Source organism: Triticum aestivum, chromosome 1A, assembly GCF_018294505.1.
Source record: "Triticum aestivum cultivar Chinese Spring chromosome 1A, IWGSC CS RefSeq v2.1, whole genome shotgun sequence".
Lineage (NCBI taxonomy): Eukaryota > Viridiplantae > Streptophyta > Magnoliopsida > Poales > Poaceae > Triticum > Triticum aestivum.
In genome coordinates, this window is record NC_057794.1 from 206,942,684 (window position 1) to 206,958,744 (window position 16,061).

General features: G+C 43.7%; 1 protein-coding gene and 1 long non-coding RNA gene across 7 annotated transcripts; one reads left to right on the forward strand and one right to left on the reverse strand.

Annotated features, from left to right (window-relative positions):
* Nucleotides 1-2,133: 2,133 nt before the first annotated feature.
* On the forward strand, nucleotides 2,134-5,479 carry LOC123043245 (uncharacterized). 3 transcript variants are annotated; one of them, XM_044465656.1, is made up of 4 exons: nucleotides 2,134-2,750; nucleotides 3,889-4,601; nucleotides 5,064-5,186; nucleotides 5,283-5,479. In XM_044465656.1, the coding sequence occupies exons 1-2, from the start codon at nucleotides 2,263-2,265 to the stop codon at nucleotides 4,154-4,156; spliced, it is 756 nt and encodes a 251-aa protein (XP_044321591.1). In that variant the 5' UTR covers nucleotides 2,134-2,262; the 3' UTR covers nucleotides 4,157-4,601; nucleotides 5,064-5,186; nucleotides 5,283-5,479. The 3 variants fall into 3 exon arrangements, with proteins under 3 accessions (XP_044321591.1, XP_044321580.1, XP_044321572.1); XM_044465645.1 differs by having other exon boundaries at nucleotides 3,889-4,407; nucleotides 4,491-4,601; nucleotides 5,064-5,479; XM_044465637.1 differs by having other exon boundaries at nucleotides 5,064-5,479.
* A 2,820-nt stretch (nucleotides 5,480-8,299) lies between these two features.
* LOC123043258 (uncharacterized) lies at nucleotides 8,300-11,862 on the reverse strand. 4 transcript variants are annotated; one of them, XR_006419110.1, is made up of 6 exons: nucleotides 11,149-11,862; nucleotides 10,992-11,071; nucleotides 10,666-10,792; nucleotides 9,690-10,548; nucleotides 9,135-9,492; nucleotides 8,300-9,002 (listed from the first exon to the last, which is right to left on the reverse strand). It is a non-coding gene; the product is annotated as an uncharacterized lncRNA (long non-coding RNA). The 4 variants fall into 4 exon arrangements; XR_006419116.1 differs by having other exon boundaries at nucleotides 9,690-9,792; nucleotides 11,149-11,860; XR_006419108.1 differs by having other exon boundaries at nucleotides 9,690-10,792.
* Nucleotides 11,863-16,061: the final 4,199 nt, after the last annotated feature.

A 16,061-nucleotide genomic window follows, 5' to 3' on the forward strand; every position in this document is an offset into this window, starting at 1 on the left:
GGCAGCCTCATCAGGCAGGCTCGCGAGGAGGCGGAGAGATCAAGGCGGGGATACTTTGCGAGGAGCCCATGACGCAAGCCATGACAATCGAGACCAGGCGGGCGCCAGCCTGCGCAGTGTCCTTATTTCCCCTTTGGTGCAAAGGGGGCAAGCACATGCCAAGGCATCGGGCAAAGGTTACCATTCCGGTGCAACGAGACCAAGACCAGCAGAGCGGTAGGACGGAGGTCACCATGGAGCCCAAGACGGCGTCATCACCAGAGCTTTTGGCAGCCGAAGACCACCTTTGGTCAGAATAACTTGTACTATATGTTCCCCTTCAAAATGGCCAATTATTGGCGCCCTTCCCGCTCATTATTTGGGGGAGAGGCCCAGGGCCGCTATAAATAGAGCTAGCCACCACAAAAGCAAGGAGACACCCCGGAGGGATGAAAGAGAGACATCGAGAGATCTGGTAGAACCCTAGCAGAGAGAGAAAGAGGCGACTGAACTCACCCAAGCAGTTCATTGCACCAGCTCAAGAACACCTCTCGCGAGGCTGTTCTTCCCTTGTACTGTTCATCATCAGCCCCTGAGGCAATCCACCACACCACACACTGGAGTAGGGTATTACACCACAACGGTGGCCCAAACCAGTATAAATCTCGTGTCCCTTGTGTTGTTTGTTGTTTCTAGCTTAGATCATGCGAGGAGATTGGACGTAGATCGGTAGGGAGAGATCTCCGCGCGCACCCCAGTGTTCGAACCTCAAGGGTCTGCCGGAACCCGAAATCCGACAGAATCCCTTGAGTATGGCCAAATTTTCTGTCGAGGCCGCATCCAGTACACATGATATTGGGTTAGCTACACCCGCAATAGCCTCGCCTAAGTTGTTGCGCAGAACCACACCTAAATCCATGCACTTAGAGGGTGTTTGTTTCCAGGGACTTATTGGTCTAGGGACTTAAAAAAGTCCCTATAAGTCCCATCTAAACCAAACATGAGGGACTTATAGAGACTTAAAGTAGGCATTTGAAACTTATGAAATAAGACTCTCAAGAAGGGACTTATAGGGACTTATAGTTGTAATATGGTCTTATACAGACTTATAAGTCCCAGAAACCAAACAGGTAGGGAATTTTTAGGGACTTTGGACTTATAAGTTGGGGCTAAAAAATGTCCTAGAACTTATGAACCAATCAGGGCTTTAACCATGGATTTATAGGTGCTAACATTCAGTCCAGTTTTGGGACCAGCTGCGCTCGGAAAAGGGAGTCATGGTGGCTGCTCCACCGATCTTCACCGACTCCCAGAGCGAGCTAGCCAACTGGCTGCTTGGTTGGTTTGCCGCTGCTAATGACGACGAGAAGGAGATAATGATCCACGCATTATATGGCCTTTGGTTGGCCCGCAACGACACAAAGAATGGGAAACGTATTGATGCTCCACATGAAATTGTAGAACGAGTCTGTTTGTTTGTGAAGGAATGAAGGGAAGCCCATGTGAAGCCAGACAGTCAGACCAAACCTGCTATTATTCAGAGATGGCATGCGCCGGATGCCGGGTGGGTCAAAGCAAACGCTGATGGTGCAACATCACGACATGGTGGAAAGGGAGGAGGCGGTGTTGTGCTCCGGGATAACAACGGAGGCTTCCTCGCTAGTGCATGTCACTTTTTCCCCATGGCTGCTAACCCGGTAGTAGCAGAGATTATGGCATGCAAACGTGCTCTGTTGGTTGCGACAGAAATTAATGTTTAGAGGGTACACGTCGAGCTGGACAGCCAGGCTCTCGTACAAACTATCAACAAACCAGAGAAGAACATGTCTGCTTCAGGGCCTTGGCTAGAGGAGATCAAGACCATGCTACGTAGTTTTGTTGATTTTAGAGTCTCGTGGGTTAGACGTTCCGCAAATGTTGCCGCGCATAAATTAGCTAAGTTAGAGGTAGGAGAAGAACTATGTAAGGTTTGGTTTGGATCGCCGCCAGGATGTGATTGCGGACGAGATTCCGAACTTCGTTTAAGAAAATAAAGCGGCGACATTTGCCCTAAAAAAGAAAAGAAAAATCCATGCACTTAACCAAACACGCTCCAAACGAACTTTTTTCTCACGTGGAACAAACGGTTAAACACCCAGCCCCATAAAAAAAAAACACCCAGCCTCCATGCGGCTCGACTCTACTTCCCCATCTTCCGTCGGCCCGAGCCATCCGGTCCTCCCTTCCTGCCCCTAGCCGAACTCCTCCGCTTTCCCCCAAATCCGGCGAGAATCTCGGCACGCCATGACCTCCTCTTACCGGCCGGCCGCCACGATGAGCCCGGAGGCGACGGCGCCAGTACCCAAGGTGGAGGCCGAGGCGGCGGCGACGGCGGCCCGAAACCCTAGCTCCCCCAGCGGCCCGCCGTCGCCGGAGATGGAGGCCACGGCGGAGGCGCTCACGCGGGAGGAGGTGCTACGCCGGAGGCGCCGACGCACGGCGCGGCTCGTTGGTGTGTACCGCCGGCTGTACTGGGCGATGGCAGAGGAGGTGCGCGCGCGGCACCGCCAGTACGTCTGGGAGCTCGGCCGCAGTCCGCTCGAGGCCGAGCAGCCCCCGTCGGCCGCGTGCTCGGAGGCGAAGCCTGGGCCGGCGGCGGTGCCGAGGAGGAAGAAGTGTGGGTTCACGGGCTGCAAGGTGCGGGCGATGCCGATGGCCAAGTACTGCCACTCCCACATCCTCTCCGATCCCAATCAGGCCCTGTACAAGGGATGCGGTCAAATCATCAAGAGGTGAACCTCTTAATGCTCATAATACAGAGTAAAACTTGGAATCTTGGTCTGGTTAGAGTTCCTGTTTCGGTCGTGGTGTTTGCTCTGGATCTAGCCATCTAGGGATGTCTCTTTGGAGTTGTTTGATTGGCTGTCTCTCTTTCTGGTGTGATTGGATCAGTAGTTTTATTTGAAGAACGACATACTAGTATGCAGGTGGCATTTCTAACCTCTATACAACTGTATAGTGTACGAATAACACTACGATTTTTATTTTGGGTCAAGACTAAGGCATGATACTCCTAAAACACATTTATCTTTCCAGATAGAGTACTTAGCTATTCTTATACATTAAACTTGAGTTTTCTGTAGTATATATCACAGTAATAGAGTATTCTATGGCTATAATTCTATTTTTAGTGAGATGAATGACAGGAATCAAATCTACATCTTATACTTAATGCAAATGTGACTCTGAATATACACCTTAGCCTATTATAATATCTTATATCAATATGCTGTCAGTACTTTGGTTATCTAAACTCGCACGTGTAGCGTACTAGTTGTCAATTAGTGTGCTGTTCTATCTACTATAGCACGTGTAGCGTACTACTCCGTGTAGCGTACTACTCCCTCATTTTAGTGCTAGATACATCCGTATCTAGACAAATCTAAGACAAGTAATTCGGAATGGAGGGAGTAGTTGTCAATTAGTGTGCCGTTCTATCTACTATAGGTTCTTGTAGCAAAAAAAAAAATCCCCAATCTGCGCTAAACATAAATAATTGTACCTAGAATTAGGGTTTTACCGCAATGCTTGATCTCCTGTCTTGTTTGTGCACTGATGTACCTTGGATGAGACTTTGAACCAAAGTATTCTTTGAGTTTTTACCAATTTGCTGTGTAGATTTGAGCTTCTCATTCTGTCATCTGAGAACAGAAATGTTTATGCTTCGAGTTGTGGGATTACCTAGGTTTGCGATTAGTATGATTTGCTTATTCTTTAGGATCATATTTTCTGAAATTCAAGTGTTTGTAGTTTTTGCTGCCACCAATGTACTTAATTATGTCTGAGAACGAGTCATCACTTCTCTAGGCCTCTTTCTATTTACTGAAATTTACAGTAGCAATGCTAACTAGGTTCTTGATAATGTTTCAGTGGTGCACAGATTGGGCAAATTACTTGCAGCAGGCCCATCCTAAAAGCTTCAGTTCCCTCCCTCTGCAATGTTCATTTGCAAAGATCTCAGAAGAACATATCACAGGCTTATAAGAAAGTTGGCTTTAATCCACCCCCTATTGGCCAGATCTCCCCAGATTTTAGTGTCTTAGTTGCCGAATGTGTCCGTCAGATCCAGGCCAGGAGGAGAGAATCCCGAAGTGTTGTAGCAGGGAAGAAATGCCCCAAAGATGGGAAAGTTGGCTGAGCTATACCCTGAGATCTCATTTGTTACATAAACTGTAGGAAAATGTCAGGCATCCTGAGGTTTACCGAGTGTTGATAACTAACCCTGCGGGTTACTGCACTCTTCCTTGAAAGATATGGAATATTGAAAATATATGTGGCGTGCAGCTGTGCATGACTGGATGACAACATGACCCTGATGGTTGTCAGTTACAGCAAATTTCATATGAAGAGTTTATCCAACGAGCTAGTGGTGGAGTGTCAAGTATCAAGGTTGAGGGTTCGCAAAATGCACACATGTCAGGAGAGCATTTATGTATCAAAATGCTTCTGACGACTTCCTGAACATGCTGCAGGATTGCCATGGTTAATTTTATTCATCTTCTGATGGTAATTTATCCTAAATGAAGGCCTGAGTTAGATTTACTGGGTCGGTTCATTGCCAACTGCCGATTTTGAAGAACATGGTGAGTTGTGAAGCGTGTTCAGGTTTCACATCCTGAATTGGTTTTAAACTGAGTACCTCTTTTGAAGTAAATAATACTCCCTCCGTTCCTTGATATAAGGTGTATAGATTTTGTAGAAAAAGTTCGAAATATAAGGTGTCTTGCGTTGCACCACTTGTTTGAATATTTTTTTTAGGGATTTGATTACATTTACTTATATTAGGCAAACTCCTCTATTTTCTCATGTCAATTAGTCAGGTGTAATCTCGCCCAAAACTTGTGAAATTTTCACTCCACGTGCGTTCTTTAATTTTCGTGCCAAAAACTATACACCCTATATTTAGGAACGGAGGGAGTATGCTTTTTTCAGCTTGGTAATGTATACTGTGTGATGGCTGTCCTGTTATTCAGCTTGGTGTTTCTTTAGATATGTTATTGGAAAATGTCCACCTTGTGAAGTATACACCGTTCCTATTTTTCCAGATGAAATCTTCACCTTGTTTACGGCACATACTTCTTCAGAAAGGATTGAGATTGTTGCTTTGTGCCAAGGATGCTATGGAGACAGTGGTTTTGTGCCAATCCTGAAGGAGCCATTCAAATAAGGTACTATGAGGAGGGAATAGCATGTACATGTTGATGTTTATGACATGGATGAGGAGAGGGCATGTACATGTTGATGTTTATTTTTGCCTGATTTAGTTGGAATGGTTGCATTGTACGGAAGATGTCCACAGAGGACCCTGCAAGCAGTATGAGATGTTGCTGCATTGCTGATATTGATGCAAGGGAGGAGCCATACATACAAAGGATAGTTGCCTGGTACTGCAATCAAATTTAGCATCTTTGTTGCATGAATAGTTACTTATGAATTAATGGATGTTGTGGTACCAGCAACACATGGATGTGCATGCTTAAGCTTATATCAAACTAGTGGACCTGTTGCGCCAAATGGCGCAGAGGCACGCTAAAGCCATGTCCGCGATGAAAAAAGTTCCATGGTTTAATCCCCTCTAATAGGAAACATAGTGGAATGTTGTGTATAATGATATGAATATACACGGCTTAACTTAATAGTATAGTCTAATTTAAAACAAAAATACATGCGTTGGTATGAAAAATTAAGATAGAATTGTCTTTCAAAATCTATACAATGACTTTTTTGAAAAGGTTTATCTTTCTCGGTAAAAATATTTTTTAGCAACCACTTAGGCGTAGAGTCTCATTTCAAACTATGATTGCTTTGAAAATTGTAGTGTACAATGATATAATAGATCCTTATGTATGAAAAGAAACATGTATTTGTGGCGAAAGTACATGCCCTATTGCTTAAAAACATATGCATGTCTTTTATTTGCTCCTTTATTAATTCGCTAAAAAATGTGAATGTGTAATAGCATTTAGAGAGTATTTAAGGTTTCCTAGGCTAGCCCGCTTGGTGTCTGGCTCTCGAAGAGTTTTCCTGGGCTGGCCCGCTCGGTGTCCGGCTCTCGAAGAGTTTTCCTGGGCTGGCCCGCTCGGTGTAGAATATGAAGCGGCAGGGTATCGATCAATATGTTTATCCCCTCTTCTTCCACAGCTTCAGGCTTTCTTTGGTTTAGAGGAATTTCATAGAAATTCTAGAGGATAGGATTCTTATAGGATTTTTTCCTTTAGAGCCCTTTGGTTCATAGGAATGGATTCCTATTCCTACATAGGATTGGTTTCTATCCTACACATTTCATAGGAAAATAAAAAAGAGCCTAGACTCAATGGAAAAATTCTTTTGGTGTCAACCAAATGACATCTTGTTTCCTATTCCTACTCATAGGATTTGAGATACATGTCATCTCATTTCCTACAAGATTTCTATTCCTATGATAATCCTATCCTATGAACCAAAAGAGGCCTCATTCGGTGAGAGAGGCTCTTCGTGTGGCTCTAAATCTGGTGAGATTCATGTCCCTTTCTTATTGCCTCGAACTGCTTCGATGCACAGATATGGCCTGCATTCGTCTGGACTAATACATGGATTATTAAAAATGTCTGATTGGCCAAACGCATGCGAAATAGCTACTGCATCTTGGAAGTTCTTGACCATATAACGTCGGCCACCAGTAAAAGAGGATGGAAGTATGTTTTTCTTGCCAATAGAACTTGCATCTGTATACCCTTTTCCAACAGCATTAGTAACCCCTTGCAAGTTTTCCGCTCTAAGATCATTATTAGCCTTCATGATAAAATGCAACCTCCACTTGTCTATGCAAGCATGTGCATCTACAATGGCCTGTGATGAGAGCAAACCACAACAAAGATATGGATTATGATGCTCTGGTCTGTAGTGGAGGCAATAGGAATAATAATCCTTCATGCTGAGCCTCGTTCTTTTGCTTGTATCAAGAGGGTATGAACCAATATATCTAATCCCAAGCTGAAACCCACGCTCCACATAGGGGAAGAGAAGAGGATACTGCAAAGGCATATATGTACTTTGCAAAGAAGATATTTGCTGCAGATTGTCATCTCTACCATGTATTATTATGCCACGATAAGAAGCCTCCACCGTAAACACCAAACATTAAAGAAGCTAGCTCGTCAGTCATAGGAAGACTGAACGTATGGCTATCTCAGCATGTTTATTGGCTTCTAGTATTTCTCTAGTTGATCAAAACGTTTTGACAGAAGAATTGTGCGCAGCAAGCATGTGCATCAAGCCTTCAACAATGGATTCATCTAAATCACCATTACACTTTTCACCCTAATCTAAAGCTTAAATCATGTTCTTTATCTCATTCTGGGTATCATATATATATAGAGTTCGGCATACTTTGGGGTGTTTCCTTTCTTAGGCATAAGAGACCCCATTCAATGACAAACCCGACCATTTATTTTGTATATATTTGGGCCCTTAACATCATCTACCGAACGGCCAACAGTAGTTCCCATGGAAGTAAACGCAAAGAGGCAGTTGTATTGGTGTATCTTTTCTATAAACTCTTTGCCACGAGGACTTCCAAGATGCAGTAGCTATTTTGTGTGTGTTTCAATTCAGAGCATATATTCAAAAAATCATCATCAGAGAGCCCCTTAACCAAGTTATTTCTTTTTTTAACTGAGCCTGATCAAAAGGAGAACCTAGTTACCATCATTATAATTGACATAATAAGTTTAAGGTCTATGCCCATTCTCCCTACAACGGACTCTATCATAGATAATGATCATGTGAGGATAAATTGCATGAATGCTAGCAAGTATAGACGTAGTAGTAGCAATAGAACATAATGAAACTTGCAACATCTCGATGTATTTCTTTGACCTTTCTAGGTCTTTTTGTCCACAATTTCACTCATAATAACTTTTTCTCTATCAAAGTTCTGCAAGCAAACAATGCAGAAGCTATTCTTCAACAAAACATGACAAACTAAAAGGAAATGATCCAGTACCTCAGTTATTTCACTTTATAAGGTTGCAAATACATGAATGTGTTTATAAATCAATACATGTAGTCTCAGACATACTTGATAACACCGGTGTGCACCATTTTTTCTCTAAAATATGAACCATAGTTCGTAAGCTTGAGATATATGCATACAAAGTAAAAAAGTCCAAAGAGCATAAGATAGTAAATAAGAAAAACCAAACCAGATTGGATAACTACAGGCAGATTCAAAGAAATGGTACTGATTTTATGCTTCAGTATTTATGATATGCCGAACCTACATAACATACTGGAACCCGATCATGACTTAACTCTATATAGCTATATATACTCTACTGCTCCAAAAATTAATATTCTTGTGCTTATTGAAGTATAAGATTCTGCAAATAGCTCGAGCTAAATAATCCAGATAGGTGAAGTATGGGTGGCACAATGGATCAAAATACCAGTACATCACATCTACATAGATACTGCTTTCTGAACAGATTCTAACTAATGGGTCTCACTGTCAGCAAACTCATGATTCCCAATAACATACCAGAATATTAATTTCCACAGTACCAGAATATAGGCTGTACCTTTAAATGTTGATTTTAGTCGCTTTCTTTTAGATTTTCCTGCATTGACAAGCTTATCCCTAAAAGCAATGTTCAGGATATCGGTAACTGGTACCATATCGGTTGGATGCCGAATAGAGATACATAGGTGAATTTTTCAATTATTCGGTTGATAGATCAGTTATCCGCCCGATAAATCAGTCAATCGGCTATTCGGTGACCCACCGAGTAGCGATTAACTGACTGAGATGCCGATTAACTGTACGATATTTGGAACAATGCCTGAAAGTACAGTTAGCTGCACCTCTGATATATGGGATACTTCTATAACAACCCTATATATATATACATTCTGAACAAAGTCATGAACAGAGCATTGAGGAATTAGTAGAACAATTTCATGCAAGAAGAAAGAACCCACCCACATATGCTTGCTTCCTATAATCCCTGCAAATCGGAAGAAACCAATGACATATGGAGATGCATAAATAGCAAGATCAGGAGGAGATTATCGTGTGATGGTGTGTGTGTGTGTGTGTAGAGAGAGAGAGAGAGATCAGGAGCGGAGGGGAAGCTCACCTTGTCATCAGCCATTGCTTGATGTTCGTGCCGCTCCCCAAAATCTGCCCATCGTCGCCTGTCCGCAGTGCCGCACACATGCTAAACGAGTAGAAAAGCCGCTCGCCGCAAGGAGGACGCAGGTCACAAGGCCTCGCCCTGCTCCTTCCTCCCGCTAGCGTCACTCACCCTGCTTTTTCCCCCTGATGGGCTCGCCGTGCCCCTTCGCCCTGCTGTTTGCCCTCCTCGTCGGCCTCCTCCTTCCCCCTGTCGTCAGCAACCTTCCCTCCCCTGCAGCTCCACCCCACCATGAAGACCCATCTACTCATGCTCTCCACGACGACGAGGTGCGCCTGATTCGGAACCACGGAACATCACACTGCAAATTAAATATTTGAGCATCAGATTAGCAGCTATATATTGCAAGCATGCATTTTTAACTGTAAAAGAGCAAATACAGTAGGCCAAGCAAAAATGTATATCTGAAGGTGAAAAAAAAGAAACATCCATCCTAATTAGGGTGTACAGGACCAAATAATTAATATGGCACTTTGGAAAGAGAACTTCAAAATGTACCAACGATTGTGTTCACATGGTAGAATTGGTTGGCCTATCGTATTCCTCTCATGATCACACAAAAGAAGAACTCCCATAGCGTCACATGTGTATACTTGGGATGCTGCCAGAAGAACAAACAACCAACAGAAAGATAAATTTGCATATGTGCCTATTGAGAAACAACACACATTTTCTGGATGATAATTTGAATGTTGTACAAAATTCAAGAGAAATTCTTCACCACCATACAGTGCTCGCTGCATTACTTCATTGCACATATAGTCTGTACTGGAACTATTGGCTGCAGGAATTAATCCAATCTCTCCTTTGGTTTAGTTTAGAGGAATTTCATAGGAATTTTAGAGGATAGGATTCTTATAGGATTTTTTTTCCTTTAGAGCCCTTTGGTTCATAGGAATGGATTCCTATTCCTACATAGGATTGGTTCCTATCCTCCACATTTCATAGGAAAATAAAAAAGAGCCTAGACTTAATGGAAAAATTCCTTTGGTGTCAATCAAATGGCATCTTGTTTTCTATTCCTACTCATAGGATTTGAGATACATGTCATCTCATTTCCTACAAGATTCCTATTCTTATGATAATCCTATCCTATGAACCAAAAGAAGCCAATCAGCCATAACAGACAACACTACAGTGCCTAGTCTTAAAAATCAAAGCTTTAAACTGCAACAAAGGACATGAAACAATACGATACTTGGACCAAGAACGGCCATGTGGAAGCAGACAGATCACATCATAATTCCAATAAATCAGTCCAGGGGTGCAAACTTTGTTTCTTCAGGTGGACTGAATAAACCATATAACCAAGACCATTAATTCATCCATGAATTGTAGAGATAAGAATAAGCTTACCCTGTACACACATCAGTTCATGAGAATAAAAAAGGAGAGAATCACATAAACAACGAATTGGTCAATAATGAGATGAAGAAAAAAGCTAAGCAGAACAAGAAAAGAGAATGTGCAAAACCTCATGCTGCTTGCACTCGTTGCCGGGCTGCTTCACCCTATCGTTGGCCTCCTCACCCTCCCCTGCCTCTCCCCCCATTGCAACCAAGAACCATCTGGAGCCCTAACCTCGCTGCTCTCAGGCCAACCTGCTCAGTAGCTTATCATTCAAGTTAAGCAATGCTCGAGGAACTCCAACAACAACAAAAAAAGTTGCAGTTCACACTAAACAACATCCTCATAGAGTCACAGCCCCTATCATATCCCATGATTTCCATGGGAAAGAACTCATCAGGGCACACCATTTCATTAAACAGTAAGAGATAAGGAAAGGAAAGGGCCATTCACCTGAGCTTCAAATGCAAAACTGACGAGAAAATCAGGCAAGATCGACGAGAGGACTAATGCTTAGCAGCAGGAAGAACAAACTGAAGAAAAAGAACTCGTTACGACACAAGCATTTCATCGAACAGCTTATAGGCAAATATGAGAAGAGCCATTTCACCTTAGTTTTGAAGGCAAGAACTCGTGCAAAGGGGAATGCAGCGGAGAGAAGCACTCCGGTCTCCGGGAGGTCGATGGCAAGCAAGACCGTGGCGGTAGCGACGACGCAGGAAAGCAGTGGCGTGGGGAGAGGAGGAGCCAGCGCTTATGCATCCTCTGCTTGGGAGCGGACATGTCTCGCAGGATACCGCGCGCTCTCCGACTGCCTCTGCTCTGCATCGAACTCCTCTGCTCTGGTGGCTGTGCTCGTCCGGTGACCCCCACCTCCTGCTCGCCTCGCACCTCCTAACCCCTCATCCAACCCCCTTCTCTGCTCCCCCGGGTATCCTCCCACCACCGGCGGTAAAGGAAACAGAGGCAGCGGGACAACGCCGCAGAGGATGGCGTCGAGGGGGTCCGTTCTCCACCGTGGAACCACCTTGGTCAGCCCATCGAATCTAGGCGCCGCCGCTTCTCCCGTGCTCACAGTTGCCGTTGAGACAAGGAGGAAGAGCCTGGCGGAGGAGGCGGCACTCCGACCGCCGCCCTTCGTACTTCTGCCGCCTTGCACAACAGAGGAGGGGGAGGAATTTTTTACTCTCGTGAAACCTCCATGCCGCAGCACACCCACGTCGCGCGCGGCGCGGGACGTGCGCATTCGCCCAAAGCGCTCTCGCACCTTTCCAATGCTGACCCAACCAATAATCAACCGCCGACTTGTGGGACCAGCCACTAACCTGGGCCACCCGTCATAGTGAGCAGAGTGCTGCGGGTATGAAGCCATCATCAGTCCATTCCACCCACCACCGAACACGACGCAGGGGCCGGCCACGCCTGCGCAAACCACGCAGCCGCACGCGGTGCGCAAGGAGAGGGTGCACCTGTACTTTCAAACGGTTGACCCAGCAAAGATGCAAACGGCACGACCCCACCGGTCATTGGACTCGTGAAATAACCGTGCGGTGGAAATGAAGAACGAAGATCCAACGCTTGAAACGAGTTTTGACCCAGATCCAACGGCTAGAAACAGACGAAATTTAGGGAGCTTCCTGAAGCCAAGTTGGCTAGCAACCTTATAGGTTTGAATGCTCTGAGACAGAGGACAGGATGTGGATATCGGCAGACATTGGATGACCTGGAAGTATGACGTGACTAAGGAACTGACGCAATTGTTCATCTAAAACATGAGAATGGTATTACTGGCCATGTGATTAGAGTATGACATTGCATGTGTGCATGTGTGGATGGGAAAAAGGAAGATATTACAAACTGATTTATGGGCTAAACCATTAGGGCCTTCCATATTCCATTTTCATTGAAGTTCATCGTTAGTTTTGTATCGTCAAGCTCTAGTCATCTGTACCGCGAAGTTAACTATGTTGATATCAAGTTGCTATGTAGCAATTTTTGTTACCAACGCATAGCAACTTTATGAGAAAAAGGTGGCAACTTTGAAGGTGAAAAAAGCTCTCGAAACATAGCAAACATGAGGTCCAGTATTGAAGATCAATTTAAATTCGAGCAACTCACTTCGTTGTTTCAGTAGCACTTCCTTTGTAAAAAATATAAGTGTTTAGATCACTTAGTGATCTGCACGTATTTTTCTACAGAGGAATAGCATATTTTGATGATTTCAGTAATACAATAAATATAAGAGCAGTGATTTAAACGCTTTTATATTTCTTTACAGAGGGAATAACATTTAAAGCGCACGCGTGGTTGCTTTTGTCATTCCTACATTCGACGCATACTGACTGAAAATCTACTGTTCTCACATATCTTGGCATGGCTCTTCTATTGAACCACTTCTTTTCTTTGAGAAACAGGAGCAGCTTAAAACCATTACTTAGATTTAGATGACGCCATGACCTACAAGTGAAAGCACACACTAATAAAGTCATGAAAACAAGAGACTTGCATATGTTGGGATGGTTAGTACGTTAGCCTGTTGTGAATTGTGAGTATGAAAACGAATATTCGACAACGTATGGATTAGTGAAACAAGAAAAATAGAAAGGTAATAAGTGAAGATAAATGAAACAAAGAGAATTATATAAAGCTAAAATGTTGCATACAGAAGCGTTCAATAAGTAATATAATTATACTTTCGTACAATGTCACAAAAAAATGCAGTCCAGATGATTAAAATAAAATTAAAAACAAATTGTTTATAAAATATATTTATACCAATATAAAAAAACCCAAAGGAGTATATCTACCAATACGTATGCGGCAGGTCTGTACATGTTATCTACCTTCTAGCCTTTTGCATAGGTAGAAAATTGTAGAAAAAACTGCCACATTTCAAGCCACAAATGAGGTTCATTATGAAGCATTCAAAAGCACAGGGCAAGCCATTTCGGAATAAAAGGCAAAGTGTCAGTCTGACTAATTCTACCAGTTCCATAATAAGCAAATATAACTAAAGAAGATGACTGGATTAATCTCCATCACCAAAAATCGTACTCCTTCCGTTCTGAATTACTCGTCATAGAAATGAATGTATCTAGATGTATTTTAGTTCTAGATACATCCACTTGTGCGACGAATAATTTGTAACAGAGGGAGTACAAAACAAGAAAAAACAGAAGATCCAATAGATGAACTAAAAGCTCCAATAGAATCCAACTGCCTTGACACCACGCTGGCCCAATCTCTCCTTCATCTCCTCCTCTACGTGACTCTTGTTATTCCTTCTAGTGTTGATCCTTTGCTCTTCCCATTGTGATGAGAGGATTTTGTCGGGCGGATCACTTTTGCTCAAGCATCATGCTGTTCTCGGACGAGGATCCTCTGCCGTTCGGCAGGGTGCCGTTCGACCACTGACTGATGGACCCATCGGGGAACAGGCCCACATGGCAGCGCCACAACGGCAGGAGCCGCACGTCAGGGGAGCCGCTTCCGCTGTTCTCAGGAGCTAGCCCGACACATGCCCTCTCCAACATGGCTCTCTGCTTGGCCAACGCATTCACCACCGGTGTCCCTGGGGACCTATCCCAAGTACCAAACTATTTTATAAATGATGAAACATTTACTAAATTTATAAAGTTAAAATTTTAATGTGATTATAGGTGTAGTGACATTAAATTTGCAGTGAAAAATGAATGCACTTAGAAGATGGGCCTTGCTGAGGTAGCTCAAGATGGTGGCCACGGGGTGAAAAGAATGGAAGAGGGATGGGCCCTGCTTGGCAAGGGGGACGCCGCCACCTCCCACTCGACCGCCCGGCGCTGCTGCCTCCTCCCCTCCCCCTCGCCACCTCGGGTCATGACCCGTGAGTGGGACAACGGCGAGGTGGCGCAAACTGCGCGTCGATGACCGTATATTTCTTTACAGAGGGAATAACATTTAAAGCGCACGCGTGGTTGCTTTTGTCATTCCTACATTCGGCATACTGACTGAAAATCTACTGTTCTCACATATCTTGGCATGGCTCTTCTATTGAACCACTTCTTTTCTTTGAGAAACAGGAGCAACTTAAAACCATTACTTAGATTTAGATGACGCCATGACCTACAAGTGAAAGCACACACTAATAAAGTCATGAAAACAAGAGACTTGCATATGTTGGGATGGTTAGTACGTTAGCCTGTTGTGAATTGTGAGTATGAAAACGAATATTCGACAACGTATGGATTAGTGAAACAAGAAAAATAGAAAGGTAATAAGTGAAGATAAATGAAACAAAGAGAATTATATAAAGCTAAAATGTTGCATACAGAAGCGTTCAATAAGTAATATAATTATACTTTCGTACAATGTCACAAAAAAATGCAGTCCAGATGATTAAAATAAAATTAAAAACAAATTGTTTATAAAATATATCTATACCAATATAAAAAAACCCAAAGGAGTATATCTACCAATACGTATGCGGCAGGTCTGTACATGTTATCTACCTTCTAGCCTTTTGCATAGGTAGAAAATTGTAGAAAAGACTGCCACATTTCAAGCCACAAATGAGGTTCATTATGAAGCATTCAAAAGCACAGGGCAAGCCATTTCGGAATAAAAGGCAAAGTGTCAGTCTGACTAATTCTACCAGTTCCATAATAAGCAAATATAACTAAAGAAGATGACTGGATTAATCTCCATCACCAAAAATCGTACTCCTTCCGTTTTGAATTACTCGCATAGAAATGAATGTATCTAGATGTATTTTAGTTCTAGATACATCCACTTCTGCGACGAATAATTTGTAACAGAGGGAGTACAAAACAAAAAAAAAACAGAAGATCCAATAGATGAACTAAAAGCTCCAATAGAATCCAACTGCCTTAGACACCACGCTGGCCCAATCTCTGCTTCATCTCCTCCTCTACGTGACTCTTGTTATTCCTTCTAGTGTTGATCCTTTGCTCTTCCCATTGTGATGAGAGGATTTTGTCGGGCGGATCACTTTTGCTCAAGCATCATGCTGTTCTCAGGAGCTAGCCCGACACATGCCCTCTCCAACATGGCTCTCTGCTTGGCCAACCGGTGTCCCTGGGGACCTATCCCAAGTACCAAACTATTTTATAAATGATGAAACATTTACTAAATTTATAGAGTTAAAATTTTAATGTGATTATAGGTGTAGTGACATTAAATTTGCAGTGAAAAATGAATGCACTTAGAAGATGGGTCTTGCTGAGGTAGCTCAAGATGGTGGCCACGGGGTGAAAAGAATGGAAGAGGGATGGGCCCTGCTTGGCAAGGGGGACGCCGCCACCTCCCACTCGACCGCCCGGCGCTGCTGCCTCCTCCCCTCCCCCTCGCCACCTCGGGTCATGACCCGTGAGTGGGACAACGGCGAGGTGGCGCAAACTGCGCGTCGACGACCGCCGTGACCTGCCACGCCCCTCTTCGGACGCTCTTCGCCGCGAGGTGCGTGAACTCCGGGACGGACGCATAGATGTCCGGCGTTCTCTGCACCGATCTGACCGTAGGGGTCGG